Genomic DNA, 21,203 nt, shown 5'->3' on the forward strand with positions numbered 1-21,203 from the left:
GAAAAAAGAAAAAGGAAGGAAGGAAGGTGAAGGTGTGTGTGTGTGTGTGTGTGTGTGTGTGTGTGTGTGAGAGAGAGAGAGAGAGAGAGAAAGAAGGAAAGTCTGAGATCCAACCCAATGTAGTTTCAAGTTAAGTATCAACTAAAAATATAAAACAATGGTTTTTAGACTATTATCTAGAAACCTTTAGGAGTTCTCAAGAGCCATTCAAGGGATTTATGAGGTCAAAATTATTTTCATAAATAGAATTAAAATGTTTTAATTTTTATACGATAAATATTGATAGATAAAATCCATATAAACAAAATATCTCTGGGGATTCCTCAATCATTTTTAGTGTAAAAAGGAGCCTAAGACTAAAAAGTTTTATTTTATTTTAAAATATTCGTTTGGCTAACACTTCCATATTTTGTTACCTGTCATAACCAAGCAATAGTCAAGTTAGTCTATCTTCAATTCAAGAAGCTCATTATGCTTTCATAAAAGTTCATTTCAACAAGAACAACAAATTCTTAATCTTTATACATTAGAAATTGTTATTCCCATTTTACATATGGGAAAACTGAGGCACAAGGTGGTAAAAGAATTGACTTATCTTGAACAGGATTAAAATTTGTGTTTTCTGTTTCCCAGTACAGAATTTTGTCCATTATCTACTTAAGTAAATTTACAAAAATGAATGATTGGATTGATGAGATCACAGCACGTTTGGGGTATCTCTATTAGGATTCAAGCATTCTCTTTAAGAGCTAAGTTCCCATTCTTGCATTTTTTTTCTTCCACTTTCCAACGGGGAACTGGAACAAGAAATTTTTAAGCCTCAAGAATGGTTACTTATAAGTGTAGAAGGAAGAACCAGAATTTCAGAAGAATTTCATTTTTTAAATTGGCATTCTATTCCACCATCTCTTCTTGGGTCTTCATCTTTTAGATACAATTACATTAAATGGGTGTGGTGATAAAGTCAAGCCAAATCTTCCAGTCATTATGGGCTTCTCAGAATCCTTAGGTAAGGTAAAGGTGAAGGTCTGCATAAGGCTGACAAACATCAGGAATAATTCCATTTTTGCCAATTGTTCTCCCATACATACACGCTTTCCTAAAAAGATTAAAAACAAATGAGTCAAATCAGTCCCCATCCTGCATCTCCCAATAAAGCCTATATGATTGATGTGAAATTTTTTTTTAATTTTAATTTTTAATTTTGAGGAAGGGTGTTTCCCCATCTCATCCCAGGCTGTTAGGGCCTCAACTTTTCACAGATCTGAAGTCAATATTGATAACCGTGGGAATTTTAATCTGTTCTGATTTTCTGACCTGGGCTGGTTGTCCTCATTAATAGTCTGGTCCTGAAGGCTCACCATCTTAGTGTTAGACTTAAGGCAGTAGAAACTGACAGGCTTTTAAGCTTTCTATCGTTCAGAACTCTTGAATCCAAGGTCAACCTTTCTAGGATCAGGGATTACACGCTTGCTCTCCCATCCCACATGTGGAATTCTATTTATTTTTAAATACAAAAATAGGCTCTGGAGTAGAAACATATACAAGAATATCTATAATATATATCTATGTCTATATATATCTCCACATCAACATTTATTTTTATATCTGTATTTATATCTACATCTATTTCTATATCCATATTTATATGAACTTTTTAATATTTCCCAATTATATTTAATTTTATCTTCCCTATTATATCCATCAATGGATAAGTCCAATTTCAGTTTTCAGTTGTATCCCATTCTTAAGACCTCATTTGAAGTTTTCTTGGCAGAAATACTGGAGTAGTTTGTCATTTCCTTCTCCAAAAGTCCATTAGATATGGATATAAATATATCTATATCTACAGATATGGAAATAGATCTGGACCTGTGATTTGTATAGTTCATGGAACTCTAGATAAATGAGGAAAGTCTACTGATGCAGGTCAATACCATCTAGGCTATCTAAAATTTTAGAGCTGTTTAGAGCAATGGCTCCCTGTGGAAACAAATTGATTTAGAAAACCACAAATTAACAATATCTATGTTGGTTTTTTGTTTCTTTTGTAAATATTTTCCAATTACATTGTAATCTAGTTCTGAAGGTACTTGCAGTGTTGATTTACAATATTTGACACTTCTTAGAACAGAGAGAGACTGGCATATATCTGAGTCACATAGTATGCATGAAAGACCTGGTTTCAAAGTCAGCTTTTTTCTACTATGACATGCCGCCTCTTTGCAGCTTTGTATTAATAAAAACAATATTGCAGGGGAATGCCTTTGTTCCTTAAGATGATGATTTATCTGCCATAGTATTTAGTGATTCAATTATCTATGATAGTAAACATCATAGGGTGGACAAAGTGAAGTGAAAATATTGGATCGAGAATCAATGCTAGGTGACACAGAATAGCTAGGTGGTGCAGTGGACAAAGCATTAGACCTGGAGAAAGGAAGAGCTGATTTCAAAATATTTATTAGTTGTGTGATCCTAGGTAAGTCACTTAACTCTTTTGCCTCAGTTTCCTCATTTGTAAAATGATCTAAAGAAGGAACTGGCCACCCACTCTAGTATCTTTGCCAAGAAAACCCCAAGTGGAGTCATAAGGAATTGGAGATGATTGAAAACAACTGAACAAAGTTCCTGAGTTTTTCCTGCCATGTTAACAGCTAAGCAATTGATTTAATCTTTTTGAGTAGCCATCAGTTACCTCACTAATAAAATGAATGAGGCAAAACTAGATGATCCCCTAATTTCCTTGCAGTTCTAAACCCAAAGATCCAATTTTAATGAGGAGGTATTAATTTGTCTTTATTGCCCATCAGAAAAGTCGGACCAGAAGTAAGCAAGGATTGTATATCCAAAAAAAAAAAAAAAAAAGTGAGCATGAGATAGTCAATGTTACAAAATCAACATAGTGTAAGAACTGGATTCAAGGATGCATTTGCTCTATAGAATTTAAGGTATTGATCCCCAGAAAGTGACACAAAATCAAGACAGAGTCAGAGAACTGACCTGAATTTTCAAAATTCAGCATAAATGAGATCATCTTTGTAAAATGCCTATCACAGTACCTGACAAATAGTAGATGCTTAATAAATACTTGTTTCTTTCTCCCTCCCTCCATATCAGACAGTCTCTATGTTCACCATGTTTCCCATACTTTCTTTCTATTTTGGGACAAGACTTAAACTTTTATTGGTGTACAGCAGAGATATGAAACAAGGAGCCTGAAGTGCTATCCTAACCAGGTTAAAATGTAATTGGAAATAGTTAACAAAATAATACAACAAGACTTAGATAATCTTGTTTTGTGGTTTTCTAATTCAACATGCAGATGGCAGGGATGCTTAAAGGTTAATGACCTACATTTATATTGGACACTACTAATATAGAGAATTACTCTGAGAAAATTTTGACCAGAGCAGAAATTTAGCACTTCTTGTTAATGAATAGTCTTAAGAGAGAAACCTGGGACATTGAGAAATTTGAATGTCTTGCTTAGGATATAAATATTAAGTTTTTGTTATTAGTAAGTTTCCAAGTTGAAAATCCATGCAGATAGGTTTGTTTTTAAGTTAGAGAAGAAAAAAAAAGTTAGAGAAGCATGCCAAAGTTATTATTATAAGTATTACCTGAATTACCCTTCTTGCTAGCTTGGCAATATTGTGGGAACAAAAAGAGCATCTGAGTTTTATTTTGTTTTTTTCTTTAACGTCTTGATAAGAAATGATAAAAGGCTCTTTGGTTCTAATTCCCTTTTGAACAAAGCCAGTTTTCCATTGTGAAGCTTACCAATTCCAAATGGGATAAAGTATTCCTTTTTGATAAGTTCTCCTTCTTTACCAAGAAATCTCTCTGGATAGAAGTTGTTAGGTTTCTCCCATATGGCGGGGTCTCTGTGTACTGACCAGAGGTTGGCTACAATCAGAGTGCCCTTAGGGATTGTGTATCCTTGGAGAACTAGAAAACAAACACACACACACACACACACACACACACACACACAAAACCACACACATACACCATGCCATGATTAGCTCCTCAGTCCTTAAACATCTCCAAATTTCTTAGAATAATCTGCTTAATTTCTTAACCAATATTCTGTTTGCCAAAATGAGGCTCATCAATTCCAGCATAACTTAAGAAAACAAATGCAAGAGATATGTTTGCTTATGTAAGGCATTACAGGTAAATAACCTTTTTTTCTTATACATTAGGTAAAAGGAAAATCTAGGGGAATAAGTGTAGGACCATGTCATGAAATCAGGTAATAAATAATCTTTATATATTAAATTAAATAGTACCTCAGAGGTACCACCTCTCACCTTTCAGAAATGACAAATTCTGGAGAAGATATGGGAAAACAAAGACATTAATGAACTTGTAGTGGAGTTGTCAACTGAACAATTTGGAGCTATGCCCAAAGGGCTATAAAACTATGCCTATAAATTAAAACTGTGCTATAAAACCTCTGCCCCAGTAATTAGGTTGTTGCCACCTCAAATAGATCAAAGAAAAAGGAAAAAGACATACATGTACAAAAATATTCATAACACCTCTTTTTATGGCAAAGAATTGGAAATTAATAAATGCCCATTAATTGGAGAATGACTGAAGAAGTTGTAGTATATGATTGTGATGGAATATTTGTGTGTTATAAAAAATGTGGAGGGGGATAGTTTTAGAAAAACCTAGAAACATGAACTGATGCAGAATAAAGTGAACAGAACTAAAAGAATACTGTATACATTAATAACAACAATATTGTTACTATGATGAACTGTGAAAAACTTAGCTACTTTGATAAATAAAGTGATCCAAGATAGTTCCAAAACACTTATGACGAAAAATACTATCCACTTCCAGAGAGAAAATTGATGAACTTTGAGGACAAATTGTAAGTTTCTCACTTTATTTTTCTGACTTTTTTGGTGACAGGATTAATATGGAAAATATGGAAATATATTTCACATGATATAACATATACGAATGATATATTGCTTGCCTCCTCTGTGGCTGGGGGAGTGATTGTCAAGAGAGAAAACTTTAAATTCAATTTAAAAAAAAAAACTCTAAAAATAAATAATAGAGTTTTGAGAAATAAGACGATAAATCAATAATGCCTCAGAATTACCATACCCTTATCGTATTCCTCAGGGAATGATTTTGGTCCTTTCTATTTATAAGCCTATACTAGATAGTTTATATAATTGCTATCTTATGATATAGTTTTAGATATGGAATTATTAAATCTCTTTCCTTTAATTACTTTTTATTATTTCTTTTGATATCCTTGGATTTTTTTTTCCAAATGAATTGTTATTTTTCCTAATTCGGTAAAAATGTTTTTGGTAATTTGATAGAAATGGTATTGAATATTAGTTTTTAATTATTAATTTAGGTAAAATTGTCATTTTTATTATGTTGGCCCTGCTTGTCCACAAACAATGAACATTTCTCCAAGTATTTAATATGATTTTAATAGTATTTTATTTTTCCAAATATGTGTAAAAATAGTTTTCAACATTCATTTCTTTAAGATTTTGTATTCTAAATTTTTTCTTCCTTCCTCCTAGAAAAATCAGATCTCCAAGAAAAATCAGACCAAAAGGGAAAATAACATGAGAAAAAAAATCAAACAAAAAGATGAAAATATTATGCAGTCTCCTTAGTTCTCTTTCTGGATGCAGATGGCACTTTCCATTCCAAAACTATTGGAATATATTGGATTGTATCATATTAATCATTACATAATCTTATTGCTACTTTGAACAATATTTTCCTGGTTCTGCTCACTTCACTCAGCATCAGTTCACTTAAGTCTTTTCAGACTTTTCTGAAATCAGCCTGTTCATTCTTTATAAAACAGTAACATTCCATTACATCTATATACTACAAACTTATTCAGCCATTTCCCAATTGATGGAAATCCATCCAATTTCCAATTCCTTGCCACTACAAAAAGATGCTACATTTTTCTATATATGGGTCCTTTTCTGTCTTTATGTAAGTTTGATTTTATTTGTATAAAAAGTTTTTTTAATATAATTTTGCTTATATAGTGTCTGAATTTGCTTTGTCAAGAATACTACCAGGTATTTTATATATCTCTCACTATCTCTTCTTATAGGGTTTTGTTTTGATATATATATAGGAATGAAGATTTATGTGGATTTACTTTATCTCCTGCTACTTTGCTAAAAATTATTAATTGCTTCAACTAATTTTTAATTGAGTCTTTGACATTTTCCAAGTATATCATTATATTATCTGGAAAAAGATAGTTTTATTACCTCATTACCTATTCTGATTCCTTCTATTTCCTTTTCTTCTTTTATTTCTATTGCTATGATTTCCAATAACATATTGAATAATTTTGCTGACAGTGGGCACCCTTCTTTCATACCTGATATTACTGCGGAAGCTTCTGGTTTATTCCCATTATAAATAATGTTTACTGATTATTTTAGATAAATTTAAGAAAAATATATTTATATTTTCAAATATTTTAATAGAATTGCTTTATCAATATTCTATTTCCTTTTCTGCTTTTCTACACAATTTATATTTTGTTAAATATTCTTCCATTTCACTTAAATTGTTAAATTTATTGGCATATAAATGAGCAAAATAACTCCTTTTAATTGCTTTAATTTTATCTTCATTAGTGGTATATTCACCCTTTTCATTTTTAATACTAATGATTTGGTTTTCTTCTTTTTTAATAAAACCAAAATAGTTTTATCAATCTAATGCTGCTTTACACTCATTTTTATTAATCTCACCTTTAATTTTTAGGATTTCTAATTGTTTAATTAGGGATTTTTAATTTGTTCTTTTTCTAGTTTTTTAAATTTTATACCCAATTCACTGGTCTTTCTTTATTTTATTGATGTAAGTGTTTAGATACACAAATTTTCCTCTGATCATTGCTTTTGCAGTATTCCATAGGTTTTGATATGTTGTCTTATTATTGTCATTCTCTTCAATGAAATTATTGTTTCTATAATTTGTTCTTTAAAACACTCTAAGATTAGGTTGTTTAATCTACATTTCTTTGGTTCCCTTTTAAAAGATAATTTTATTGCATTGTGATCTGAAAATGATACTTTTAATTTTTCTTTTGACTACAAAAGTTTTATGAACTAATATGTGGTCTGTCTTTGTAAAGGTATCACAAACTGATGTACAATACAACAAGGTGTATTACTTTCTATTTCCATTCAAATCTCTTTCATCTTATTTTCACTCACTGTTGTCCTTCTCACTTTTTCTTTTTGGTCCTTTCTCCATTATCTTCTCTCCTTACTCTCCTATTCCTTATTCTACCCTGCCATCTAATAGTCTCTCCCTTATTGTCTCCCCTCATCTTCCTAAATCTTAATTCATCCTCCTTCTAAAAATTCTTCCCTCCTCCTGTTCTCCAGTTCTCTTACTGATCTACAAGTCCAGCAGACCTTTATACTCTTTCAGAATTCAGATTCATTGAAAATAAGGTTCCAATTTTACCAGCCCTCCACTTCCACCTGCTTCCTCTATCAGTTCTTCCTTTCACATCCTATTTTAATGAGATAATTCCTCCTTTTTACTTATTGCTGCATAATTTTGTTTAAGATTCACCCCATCAGAAATAACTCAGCCTTAACCTTTCTTGTAAACTCCCCTGCTGACAGCTTTAAGAATACTGATAATATTTTCATATATGTAATAAGTTTGATGTTAATAATTCTCTTAAAATTTGTCTTTTTTCCTTTTTGATGGGAGATTGAAGTTTATTTATTAAGTATATGTATGTCATGTGAGACTCAAGTGTCCAAAAGCAAACTACAAGAGTTTGCTCAATACAAGTAATTTTCTGCCATTAAGCATCAAGTTAAAAGAGCCAAATGTTCAAGGTTTTGACTAATTTAGAGAAGTAACCCAAAGATGTAACTAAAGGTAAACTTTTGACAGTGTTATTTCCCAATAGTCAAACAAAATATTTATACACATGGTCATCCATCTGTAGGTAAAGAAGCATTTTTTTCATCACATGTAGCAAGGTGGTTTTGTTCTAAATCACTGCCTGCTTCTTCACCTCCCAGAATCTTCAAATACTGGATTGTTTTGTGGTTCAAAGTTTTCTAGAGATTACCCAGTGAGCCTTTCTATCATATCTGCCATATGTCCTGCTAGTTATGACAATTCCTTATTTTCTTCTTTTAAGTGGGCAATTTCATTGTTCTTCTGTTCACTTTTTTTATATAGTTTCTCATTTTCTTGTTGTACTTCATAAAGAGCTTTCCTCCATTTTTCTGCCACTTCTTTCCAGTACTGAGAAGGAGGATTTTCTTTAATTATGAGATCAAAAGCTTCTTGAGAGACTTCTTCTAAATTTTCATTTTCACTATGCTCTAGATCTAAAGAAACATCTGTGTTAGAAGACTTGGATGCTACTTGGTCATTACAAAGCTTCCTTTTGGATAAAGCCTTGATAGAAGTTGACTCCGCAAATGGCTGAATTATCTTGAGTGTTTGGCTTGGTAAAAGCCTGACATTTGTGTTGTCCAAGAAATATTTCTTTATGGTTCCTTTGGACCCTTTTTTGTCTGCTTCATTCCGGAACTCATCAAAAAGCAGAGAGTAGAGCCGGGTGCCGCTGAGGCACACTCATGTGCACAAAAACGGCGCCCAAAGGAGAGGCCAGGAACGAACCTTAAAATTAGTCTTTAATGGTTTCTTTATATTTCTTCTAGATCTTTTATATTTAATTTTCCATTGAGTTATAGTCTTTTTCTTACATATAAGTGAAAGTCTTTCAATTGGACAAATGTCCATTTTTAAAAATTCAGGATTATGTTCAACTTTGCCATTCTTGGTCACAATCCCTACTCTTTTGCTTCTTGAAATACAATGTTCCAAGACCTATGATCTTTTATTGTAGAAGCTGCTAGATCTTGTGAAATTATGACTGTTTTTTTTACACTATTGAAATTGTTTTTTTCTTGTTGCTTGCAGTATTTTCTTCTCTCTGGAGTTTTGAAACTTAACAATAACATTCCTGTAAAGTTTTCCACTTGAGATCTCTTTCAGGGATGAACAGAAACTTTTTTTTCTATTTCTACTTCACCTACTTGTTCTAGAACTTTTGGGCAATTTTCCTTAATAATTTCTTACAATATTGTATCCAGATTCTTTTTTTGATCATAACTTTTAGGTAGTCAAGTAATTCTTATATTGTCTTTGCTTGATCTGTTCTCCAGTTGTTTTTTAATGAGATGTTTCACATTCTTTTCTAATTTTTCTAGCTTTATTTCTTAATATTTTATAATTAATGTGAAGCTGGAAATTTTACTCAGTTTATCTGATCTCCATTGTCAATAATTCTAATCCATCTATCTAATCTCTCAGAATGTCTTCATTAACATATCTTTGGACAAGTCTGGGACCTGGTCTGTCAGGTAGATTCCACCTGATTCCTTCTTGATTCCTCCCTGGCCTCTCCTTCCATATTCCTTCCCTTACTCCCTAGAATCTGCCATTGCTCCTGCTTTCCCCTAAAGCAGGACTTTAAAGGTTCCTGAACCTAGAAAAACATTGCTTAATCATCTGTGATCCTGCTTTGCTTACTCATATTTGATTGAGCCTATAAGCTACTTCAAATAATAAAAGACAAATCTTTGTGATCTGTGATGAATGCCTGAGGCATGATTTCTACATGTAAACGATTACTCTCCTAATAGTCTAAAACTATGCCTTCTCAATCTCCTATCCCACTTCATTTGGTGCCAAAAAAGAAAAATAGATGGCATCTATCATGAGGATGAAAAACTATATAAAGTAACCCCAATTTTGGGGACACTACTTTTCAATGTAGCAAGGGAGGGGGACAGCTCTGAAAACTCAAACATTTAGGAGATACTCATGGATCAATTAGCATATTATATGGCTGTTAGGTAGACCTTGTTAGGAGATGCCCTGACCAAGGTTGTGTCCTCTGAAGACATTATTGTACTTTTCTCCAGGACGCTGAGATAGTTTGTTTGGGCATTGGCTCTAAGAATAGGATGATTTGGGGACATCTTGCACTCCCCAGAATTACAAAAGGGAACAAAAAGCTGACTTAGCAAACTTTATAAGATCCAAAAAACAACTCACCTCATTCTTGAGTCTTTCAATTATGGATTTAAAATGCATTTTTCTATTTGTGCTTTAAGGTAAGCTCCAGCTCTACTTCCAAAAAAAATTATCCCTCTGGCTTTTAGGCCAGCTAGGAGACAAAAAAGCTTTTAGAAGCTGTACTTAAAGCAGATCCATCATCATAACTAAAGAAGACTACTGTGGTCAGGATCCTCTTTGAGTACAAAGAAAAAGAAAAGGAAAAAAAAGTAAGCCTCCCCAACATTTTAACAGTTTCTGGAGGTTTTGAGATTAATCAATTTAAGGCTTCAGGAAGGAGCACCCTGTCTGAAACATCTGAGGTGTCCCTCTGTAGAGCCCTTTGTGAAACTCTCTTTAGTTTTCCTCCATGGCCTCTCTTTCTTGGGGAGATTTGCAGAGTGTATCCTGGCTAGATCACCTCCTTCCTCAGCATTTCTACTGCCTTTCCAACAGAGTGGAGTAGTCGTGATGGGTTCCTGGAAATGAACACTAGCCAGCCCATCTTTTATAAACCCACATTCTCTCCCCTTCACTAAGCTTAGAGGACATTGGAGCAGCCTACAGTAGCTGCCTGGGTTCCTGAATACAAACAGCTAGGATTCTACTCCTGTGTTTAAGAACTTTATGATGAGTCTCTTTCTCTTCTTCCCCTCCTCCCTTCTTCCCCCATCCTTTCCCTCCTTCTCTGATTGCAGGTATGACAGAAAAACAGATAAAGAAAGTTGCCATTTGTTTAACAGAGTATTTGAAAGTTTGGGAATTTTGAGAAAATAGGAAAGCAGCTTGCTTAAAAAAAAAAAAAACTTTGGGGATTCAGGAAAATGGTTTTGAGTGTCAGATAATTTCAAAGTGAAGCACTTTGAGATTAAACTGGCAATTTAACCCTTTTCCTGAAGCTCTGATATGGGACTTGCTATTTGAAATATCTTTCTCTAGACTGTAATTAATATTGGGAATTTTTTTTGAGTTTTGAACCCACCAATTCCAGAGAAATGCTACCAGTTACTATGTAAGTGAAGTGCATCTAGGCAAAGAGCTGGGAGAACAAATTTTAACCTTTCCTGGGCTCCTTCTGGCTCAGTTTCCCATTTATGTTCTTTTATACAGGAATGTTCCTCACATAATTATCCCTGAGTCTGCCATGTTTGGTTGTCATTTATGACTGATACTTTAAGTGAAACAGAGTTAAGGATGCTTTGTCTCTGCTATAATCATGTCCCTGATTTTTCTTTTTATAGAAAACTTCTACATTCAGAGCAAGTGGTCAGTAGAAGCCATGAGCTTAATCCAAGTATATAAAATTTGGCTATTTTCTATCTCAAATGTGTAGTCATTGGATAAATGATTATTTGCCCTACTTATCTGCCAATTATTAGGGATATATACTAAATATATACCTCTATGAAATTCTTAAATGTTTCAATATGTTAAGAATAACTGGCTATGGATACAACTATTTGTGAGACCCAGCTATTTTATTAATGATTATTGAAACTAAACCTGAAACATCTTCATTGTGACTTAGAGGAGACAATTTTAGTGCAGTTTTTTTTAAGAGGATATATCTTATGGAGTATTTTGTGTTACATCAATGTAATGTAAATTAATTTAATAATTAATAATTAAAGGTCAAAATGGGAATTTTAAACATACCTAATTGTTATATAATATGTTATCAGTATCTTGTCTCATACAAGATATCTAATGGTTGGATCTACCTTAAGGCAGATGGAGTTGATGGCTTATGATTACACAATCACCTACATGATTTGACCACAGTGGAAGAAGCAATCATCCTCAAAATAATTTTTAAAATATACCCATCAACAAATCAACCCATCACGCATAGACTTACTGGTTTTTTCTGAAGTCATATGAGGAATGCCAAAAGGGACTACCACAGACATCCTCTGTATCTCCATGATGGTGGCTTCTGTGTAGGGCATGTGGACCTTGTCAGTAAGGGATGGAGCTCTGTCAGAACCAATGACCTTTTCAATTTCTTTATGGACCTTTTCTATATGAAAAAGAAATGAGGAATGAGAAGATATGAAGGAGACCTAACATGGAGAAGAGTCCCTTTCAATTCTGAAGCTAAGCAGGAAGGAAAGAAGAAAATAAGTATTTATTAAATGCCTACTCTCTGTCAGGTACTATGCTAAACTGTAAAGTATGGGCTAGCTCCCTGGAGGCCTCGGGGTCAGCCAGAGTCAGGATGAATTAAAGTCCTTGGTATTTAGGGGGAGAAGTGAAGGAGGCAGGCAAGCAGAATCCTCAATTCTGTAATCCAGAGTCACCAACCTCTCTCCTCCTCAACCTGCTGCCAAGTGACGCTGGTCTCTCTTCCTCCACCCTCCAATCCTTGCCTATGATTATCTTAACACTAAACATTTAGCAAGCACCAATAGTGAGAAGAGCCATTTATCCAAATATATGCTGGCACATAATAGGTGCTTAATATTTCTTGGCTGATTGATCCTAAATAAAGAACATAGATAACCAAAGCAGCCATTACTTACCTTGTACCTCAGGGTTCAATGCCATGTATAAGAGGCACCATAGCAAAGAGTTGGTTGTAGTATCAGTGCCAGCAATGAAAAGATCTCCAATGATATAAAATAAGTAGTCCTCATTGAAGCTACTATTATTGTTATTCTTCATCTCCTCTTCCATATGGAGAAGGTACATATCTATGAAGTCCTGGGGATTTTCAATATCCAAGGTCTCCCGATGTTCTTTGATGATTCCTTTCAGGAAAACAGTTAAATCTTTTTCAATTTGTCTTAATTCCTTGAAGAGCCCGAAAGGAAGATAATACAGCCAAGAGCATATGTTGATTAGAAGAATCTGGTTGTTTATGCTAATCTCTAATCCTCTGGACATGAGGTTAAGCATTTTCTTAAAGTTACTGTTGTTATATTCAAAGCGCTGGCCAAAGCACATGGAACAGATGATGTTGGAGATGGCATTGCTAATAATGGGGAAAGGACTGAAAGGGTTTCCTCCATGTTTCTGCATTTCCTCCTTCACATATTTAAACTCCTCTATAATTTTTGGCTCTAGGCTGAGTTTCCCCAGACCAAAATGACGAAGTGTTGAGTGGGAGAACTTTCTCTGTTGTCTCCAGATTGGACCATAATGTGCAAACACAATTCCTGGGAAACAAAGAAAAAGGGATGTAATTACACAGGGCATAGCCAACCTTGACTACCTTTTTGTAGAAGGCAGTGTAAACCAGGGATATTACAGGATACAACTTCAAATTCTATCACAGATCCTCTCTCTGTGAGCTAGGACAAGTCCCTTCACCTCTCTGGATATCAGTTTTCTCATCTGTACAATGAGGGACTTTCTGAACTCGTCTATACTGTTTTTCCCTCGTCACTTTCTTTATTGGAAGCTCCTCCATCTCTGAACAATATTAAGGCATGGGAAGGAATTAAAAGGGAGGCCCAACAGTAAATAATACAGCCTCTGCCCTCAGGGAATTTCAAATCTCATACACTTGTAGGACTTGGCCTTCTTAGCTCTGGTTTTATGGCTAATTGTGCAACTGATTGCTTAGTTTAGAAATGTTTAGAGACTATACACATGCACTGGATGATTTAACCCCTCGTAACTTAAGAGTAACTGGAAAGAAGAGCTGGAGGATGTTAAGGACCATGTCTAGGTGAAAGGGCAAGTCAATTCTCTGAGAGCCTCCATAGCTGTGAATCATAACACTTGGAGTTGCAAAGCAGCCTTTGCTGACACAGGTGTTCCTTGTAGATTGGGAATGAAATAAATTGGAGGCAGAGGGAAGAGGAAAGAGATCAGACAACACAACACCTCTCAGTAGAGAGGTCATAGAATAGCAACTGCTTCTCAGTCTCCTTGTATCATTCTCCTCCTCTCACATGACAAGATCCATTCTAAGGTCTGAGTTAGACCTCAGCCATTGGCAGGTGGCTCCATATCATAACAGAGGGGAAAGTGAGGAGAGCTGGGTTCTAATCCCAGCTTTATGACTAAGGAAAAGTCACTTAAAACTTTTTAAATCTCAGATCCCTTACCCATCCAATACAGGCACCCCTTGCCTTGCCTTCCTCATAGCATTATTGCGAGAAAAGGATTTTATACAGAGCTGGATAAATGTGATTTATCTTATAGGATCTTAGTGGCATCTGAGACATAACTCCAAATTTTTAAATCAACATCATATTGGGCCACCAATATGGACTCATTAGTCAGTTAGTCTGACCTCACATGGTAGCTCTTTCTAATACCAGGTTATAGTTGTTCAGTATCAAGCCTTTCACTTATGCTTTCATCACCAGAGCAGTTTTTGTTCTTGATGCTGTATTTAATGACCTGATGCTCAGGAAACAGCACTAAGGGCAACAGCACTGCCTTACTCCCTTTCTCCTCCTCCTGGCAACACTTTCCTACAGTAAAAAGGTTTGCATTTTGATACTTGCTATGCCCAGGCTGTTGTTTAGCTCATGAATTAAATTCCTTTCCAGTTCTAATCCTATGATTTGGTATAGTTCTTTCCACTGAAGAACTTGTATTCAAAGCTTGACTCTACTATTTCTAAACTCTATAATCTTAGGCAAATCAGTTAACATAATAAATTATGAGGGATGCAATATATGATCTTTTTGATCTCTTCCAGCTCGAAGGCTAAAACCTTTTTTCATTTTGAAAGGATGACAGCTAAAGAGAGTGCCTTTATTATTTTTCTTGTCTCTCAACATTTTTATTTTTCTCTACAAACTTATCATGTTGATCTTTGGATAGCTGATATTTCTGCTTCAATTTTCCTCTTTACTTTCTGAACACTTGAAAGGAGAAACAATGCTTCTTCTCTCCCCCTGACATTTGCAATTTAAATTTCATAGAAACCAGAGTGTGATTAAGTCTCCAAAGAGATCAAGAAAAAGGAAACTTAAAAAAAGAAAGGGAACAAAAAAGAAAAAGGATACATTGCTATATATTGTCTCTACTCAGGTCACTGAACATCTAAACCTGTTTTACTCATCTATATAAAAAAGGAACCTTTAGGGTTCCTTCTACACTATGTCCTATGAAGCCTTAACTGAATTCATGAATCATCCATTTTCCACCTCTGAAAAATCTATTTCAGCCATTACCACTGCACAGTATATGTCATGACCTTTCTTCTTTCTTCCACAGAGATCCCATCAGTTCTATTGGCTTACATGCCATTTGGAAAATACATTCAGATTGTTATCTTAAAGAAACAAACCTTATATTTGGAAGTCTACCTGCCAAGACAAAGCAAGGAAATATGTGTACATACACTTTTCATACAAATAAAGTTAGATCTAAACAATTGGAAAAATATCAAATGCTCATGGGCAAACCAAGCTAGTATAATTCTACTGACTATTCTATCTAAATTAATCTACTTAATCAGTGCCATACCAATCAAAGTGCCAAAAAATTACTTTATAGAGCTCAGAAAAAATAACAACAGAATTCATCTGGAAGAGCAAAAGGTCAAGAATTTAAAGGGAATTATGGAAAAAAAAAAACAAAGGACAGTGGCCTAGCTGTACCAGAGCTCAAACTATATTATAAAACAATTGTCATCAAGATCATTTGGTATTGGCTAAGAAATATAGTAGTGGATCAGTGGAATAGGTTAGGTTCACAAGACACAATAGTCAATGAGTCTAGTAATCTAGTATTTGATAAACCCAAAGAATCCTGCTTCTGTTTTAAAATTTCATTATTTGACAAAAATTGCTGGCAAAACTGGAAATTAGTATGGCAGAAACTAAGCATCAACCAATATCTAGCACTCTATACCAAGATAAAGTCGAAATGATTTCACGATTTATCCATAAAGGGTGATACTATGAGAATTAGGAGAACAAAGAATAGTCTGCCTCATAGATCTGTGGAGGAAGAGGAGTTTATAACCAAAGAAGAACTAAAAAGAATTATGAAATACAAAATAATTTTGATTATATTAAATTAAAAAGGTTTTGTACAAACAAAAGCAATGCATCCAAGATTAGAAGAGAAGCAGAAAATTGGAGGAAATATTTTTATCAGTGTTTCTAATAAAGGCCTCATTTCTGTTATTTTTTTAAATAATAGCTTTTTATTTTAAAAATACATGCAATGATAGTTTTCAACATTCACCCTTGCAAAACCTTATGTTCCAATTTTTCTCCCTTCCTTCCTCCAACCATCTTCCATGTGCAATTCTTCTATACATATTTCCACATTTATCATGCTGCACAAGAAGCAGCAGATCAAAAAGGGGGGAAAATGAGGAAGGAAAAAAAGGGTCTAAGTACAAATTCTCCCTCAGATAGTTAACTATGTGATTCTCAACAAGTCACTTAACTTCAGCTTCAGTTGCCCATTCATCAAAGTTTGGATAAGAATAGCAGTACCAGCACACAGGATAGCTAGGAGATAACACATGTGAATAATTAAATTTAGATCAAATCATATAATAATGCAAGTCAAGTACTTTGCAAAATTAAATGGTCTATAAATATTAACTATTATTTTTTAGCAATTTCTCTTCTTTTGATTTGAACTAGGCCATTATTCTCATTTTTTTTCCCTTGTTACTTCCTTCTCCTCAAATAAGTAGATGCTTTTCTGAGAGTTCCTCCACCTTGTCCCTTTTCCTTTTATGTAAATTTTAGATAAAGCTTTTCAAAATATATTCTTTCCTTTCATCAGCTTGCTTATGATTTTTTAATCCCTATCCGACTACCTTAAATAAGAAGAAACTTGGTATGATAGATCAATGAGCAAAGGTCTAAGATTTGAGCCAGACTTGTATTGAATTATACTAGTTATTACATGTAATCAAACTCTGTTATCTATAAAATGAAGATTATATCTATAGCTTACAATGGACCAAATGAGTTAATACACCTTAGAGAGTTATAAATACCAATTATCTAAGTTTATTCTATCACCCTCCCATTCTTTACCCCAGCTCTCCTCCCATATTCTTCCTTCTTCCATATCTCTTCCTGCTCCCTTCTCTGGAGCTCTGGAGACTCTCTTGCCTTTCCTTGGGCAGATGTTGCTTTTTCCTCTTCATTCAATTTAACAGCTAACTTAGATTTGGAACCTTTTTATTATGAAATATCTGTGCTTGGCTTGCCCATATAGTCAATTTCTCAATACACAAATCCCATACTATTTTCAATCTGCAGGAAGCATTCCCTGTATCCTTATTTTCCACAATTAAATCTGTCTTCTGTGCATATAACACTTGAATAATTTCATGAGCTACAAACTGAGAGCTTAAATCTGGCTATTTCCATATTTCCAAAGGCCCTATTCTATTTCTGTACTTAAATGGGAATGACCATTTGACATTTATGGCCTAACATTAGACCATATGAAATGCAGGAGCTTTAGGGAGCTTAGAGATTATTCAGACATTTGAAACTCTAAGGTCAACTGCATTTTGGGTCATCATCAATTGCTGACTTTTGCCTTACCATTGGACTTGGATGACTCTGGAAGAAAGAGCGAGGCTGGTGACTTTTTGCAACTCTGTCTCACTCAAACCCAATTAATGCTTAAGTCAAGACATCACCCTATGATGTCATTGATCCTCTTTGAAAATGAAACATGTTCTTTTTTATTATTATTATAACTTTTTATTTACAAAACATATGCATTGGTAATTTTTCTTTTATTTTAATTATAGCTTTTTATTGACAACATATGCATGGGTAATTTTTACAACATTGTCCCTTGCACTCACTTTTGTTCCAACTTTGCCCTTCCCTCCCTCCACCCCCTCCCCTAGATGGCAGGCAGTCTTATATGTGTTAAACATGTTAAAATATATCCTAGATACAATATATGTGTGCAGATCCGTACAGTTCTCTTATTGTACAAGAAGAACTGGATTCAGAAAGTAAAAATAACCTGGGAAGAAAAACAAAAATGCAAGTAGTCCACATTCATATCCCAATGTTCTTTCTCTAAGTGTAGCTGGTTCTGTCCATCATTGATCAATTGGAACTGAATTAGATCTTCTCATTGCCAAAGATATCCACGTCCATCAGAATATATCCTCATACAGTATTATTGTTGAAGTGTATAATGATCTCCTGGTTCTGCTCATTTCACTCAGCATCAGTTCATGTAAGTCTCTCCAAGCTTCTCTGTATTCATCCTGCTGGTCATCTCTTACAGAACAATAATATTCTGTAACATTCATATACCACAATTTATTCAGCCATTCTCCAATTGATGGGCATCCACTCAATTTCCAGTTTCTAGCCACTACAAACAGGGCTGCCACAAACATTTTGGCACATACAGGTCCGTTTCCCTTCTTTAGTATCTCTTTGGGGTATAAGCCCAGTAGTAACACTGCTGGATCAAAGGGTATGCCCAGTTTGATAACTTTTTGAGCATAGTTTTGTGTGGAATGGAGAGATAAAGTGAAGAATTTATAGGAATGTTTAAATTCTTTTTCTGAATTTTTTATTATTTCTGGCTCTGTGACCTGCATAAGTACGGTGTGTGTAAACCAATATTTGCTTAAAACTTTAGATATATTTACTTAACCAGAAATGATGACATTTATCCTTGTTCAATGTTATCAATATTTAGATTACTAAATGTCATCAGCACAGTAATCTGAAGTTTGAAGGTCTGATTGATGATTCGTCTTGGAATCAGGGAAGCAAAGCATTCTGTTCTGATCTACCTTTAGCACCAATGTTTAACATTCAACTCAGGGAGAGGGAACCTATTTCTCAATGCTCCCCAACCTATGATGAAATCCTTTGTAACCAAACCTATAAAAACTATATATCTTTCCTAAATCTTTAGCCCTTCTACTGCAAGCTTTCTCTCTTTCCCTCCTTGCAGTGGAATTGCTCATTCTCATGAGAATTTATTAATAAATAACTTTTCTGTTTTCTACTGAGTGATCTCTGAGTAGTCAATTTGGGTAAGGGTCTTCTACATCCCCCACAGTTCCAAAATGCTTTCCAGAATGGTTGGATCCATTCACAACTCTACCAACAATGTATCAGTGTCCCAGTTTTCCCACATCCCCTCCAACATTCGTCATTATTTTTTCCTGTCATCTTAGCCAATCTGAGAGGTATGTAGTGGTATCTCAAAGTTGTCTTAATTTGCATTTCTTTGATCAATAATGATTTGGAGCACGTTTTCATATGACTAAAAATAAATGAAACATGTTCTTTAATTTGTAATTAACTTCAAATTAGATAATACTTATGAGTTTATATTTTTTAAATAATATCTGTAAACAAAATACTTTAGCACACTACCTATCTCTACAGCAAGTGATATTAAATGCTCATTCCTTTCCCTTACCCAATCTTTTATTTGGAGTAGTTTTTCATATTCAATTCTTTTCAAAAGTGTATTTATATCTTTGGATCACTCATCTCCTTAGAAATGGCAGTTTTATTAGATAAATATCTGATGCAAATATTTCTCTCCCTCGATCTCCATCCCCAGTTTCTCATACTTTAAAGGCATGGATTTTAGAATTTTTCAGTTTCATGTAAGCATTCCTCCCTGCTTTGTCTTTTGGAATCCATTTTGTCTTTTGTTTTCTTACAATATTTCTCCCTCGTCAAATTTGAGACAATGATCTCTTTCTAGTCTCTGATAATATTTTTCCATGATGCAGTCTTTTATATATAGTCCACATATGGATTTAGAAATTATTGTGAAATATGGTGTAAGATAATAGTTTAAATCTAATTTCTGCTGAATATCTTTATGAATTTCCCAGAAGCTCTTAATTAACTCAGAAATCCTTACCTCAATAACTTATGTCCTGGGATTTCTCAAGCACTGTGCCAACTACTTTTGTGGTTTATTAATTCAGTCTGTTTCACTAATTTAATTTTCTTTTCGTTAAACTAGTGCCTCATAATTTTGATATTTATTGTTTTATATAGTTTGAAGTTTGATCACTATGTTTCCTTCATTCCTTTTTCCATTATGGAGATTTTAGACCTTTTTTTCCTTCATGTGAATGCAATTTTTTTTTTAGTTTTATAAATTATATCCTTGGTCATTCTTATTATACTGGCATAGCCCAACCCTTAAACAATGAATGAATCTCCCTCCCAAATATTTACTTTTTCTTAATTCTATGGAGAAAGAGAGCATATTGTATCTCTCGGGTGCCAGTGTGGTAAACAACTCTCCACAGGTGAAGCAAATTAAAATGTCATTGGGAAATTAACAAACAAATAAAACACAATGTTACGTAACCAGAAATCATGACATTTATCCTTGTTCAATGTTATCAATATTTAGATTATTATGTTAACATTGTTTATATGTTAATATGTGATTGTATAAGTCAACATATGATCCAAAGAGATCCTTATGCATGGTTTAGTGATCCCGCTTTTATTTGACATCACTGGGGTAGTGAAATGAGATCTGGGTTCAAGTCCTGCCTCTGACATATTGGCTTTGTGACTTTTAATAAATCATCCTCTCAGTGGGCCATACAACTTTTTGAGCCCCAAAAATGCAGAGAAGGGAACCAGATTGCACTGATAAAAAAAAAAAACTATAACTAATTCATAGCTCCAACACCTATCCCCATTTTAAATAGAGTATTCTATAATTATGTGAATATGTGTCTAAATGAGTCTAATAATTTCCAGATATTTAATGCATTTTATAGTTGCTTTGAATGGAATTTTTCTTATGATAGTTACTTCCTGTTTTTTGTTAATACTGGGTGGAGGGAGGAGGAGAAGTGAGAGGGACAGTGATATAACCAGCACCTCCCCACCAGCAATCATCCCCTCCTATAACTAGATTGCAAAAGGCACTACTTAAAGCCACAGAGGAAGGGCAGGATTTAGCTGATTTGAGAATAGAAATGTATCCTATGATTCAACAGTTTAACTCTTCAGGTCAAGAAAGTAGAAGATACACTCCTTTTGATCTAGAAATCATCAAAGACCTGAAAAAGGCTTGCACTCTTTATGGGGCTACATGCTTAGAACCTGGACAAAACTTGTGGCTTTCTGAATATAGTGAGCTCTGTAGGATACAAGCCCAAC

The 21,203-nt window shown here is 34.1% G+C and overlaps 1 protein-coding gene and 1 pseudogene across 1 annotated transcript in view; both read right to left on the reverse strand.

Annotated features, from left to right (window-relative positions):
• Positions 1-349: 349 nt before the first annotated feature.
• LOC100934899 (cytochrome P450 2U1) overlaps positions 350-21,203 on the reverse strand; it is a 42,311-nt gene continuing 21,457 nt past the window's right edge. Inside the window, exons 2-5 of the mRNA XM_023505738.2 lie at positions 12,651-13,286; positions 11,987-12,148; positions 3,784-3,951; positions 350-1,099 (exon numbers count right to left, since the gene is read on the reverse strand). Coding sequence (XP_023361506.1) covers positions 921-1,099; positions 3,784-3,951; positions 11,987-12,148; positions 12,651-13,286 — 1,145 coding nt within the window. The 3' untranslated portion in view covers positions 350-920. The remainder of the gene's footprint in view (positions 1,100-3,783; positions 3,952-11,986; positions 12,149-12,650; positions 13,287-21,203) is intronic.
• LOC116419707 lies at positions 6,699-8,935 on the reverse strand (annotated as a pseudogene).

Source organism: Sarcophilus harrisii, chromosome 6 (genome assembly GCF_902635505.1).
Source record: "Sarcophilus harrisii chromosome 6, mSarHar1.11, whole genome shotgun sequence".
Classification (NCBI taxonomy): Eukaryota; Metazoa; Chordata; class Mammalia; order Dasyuromorphia; family Dasyuridae; genus Sarcophilus; species Sarcophilus harrisii.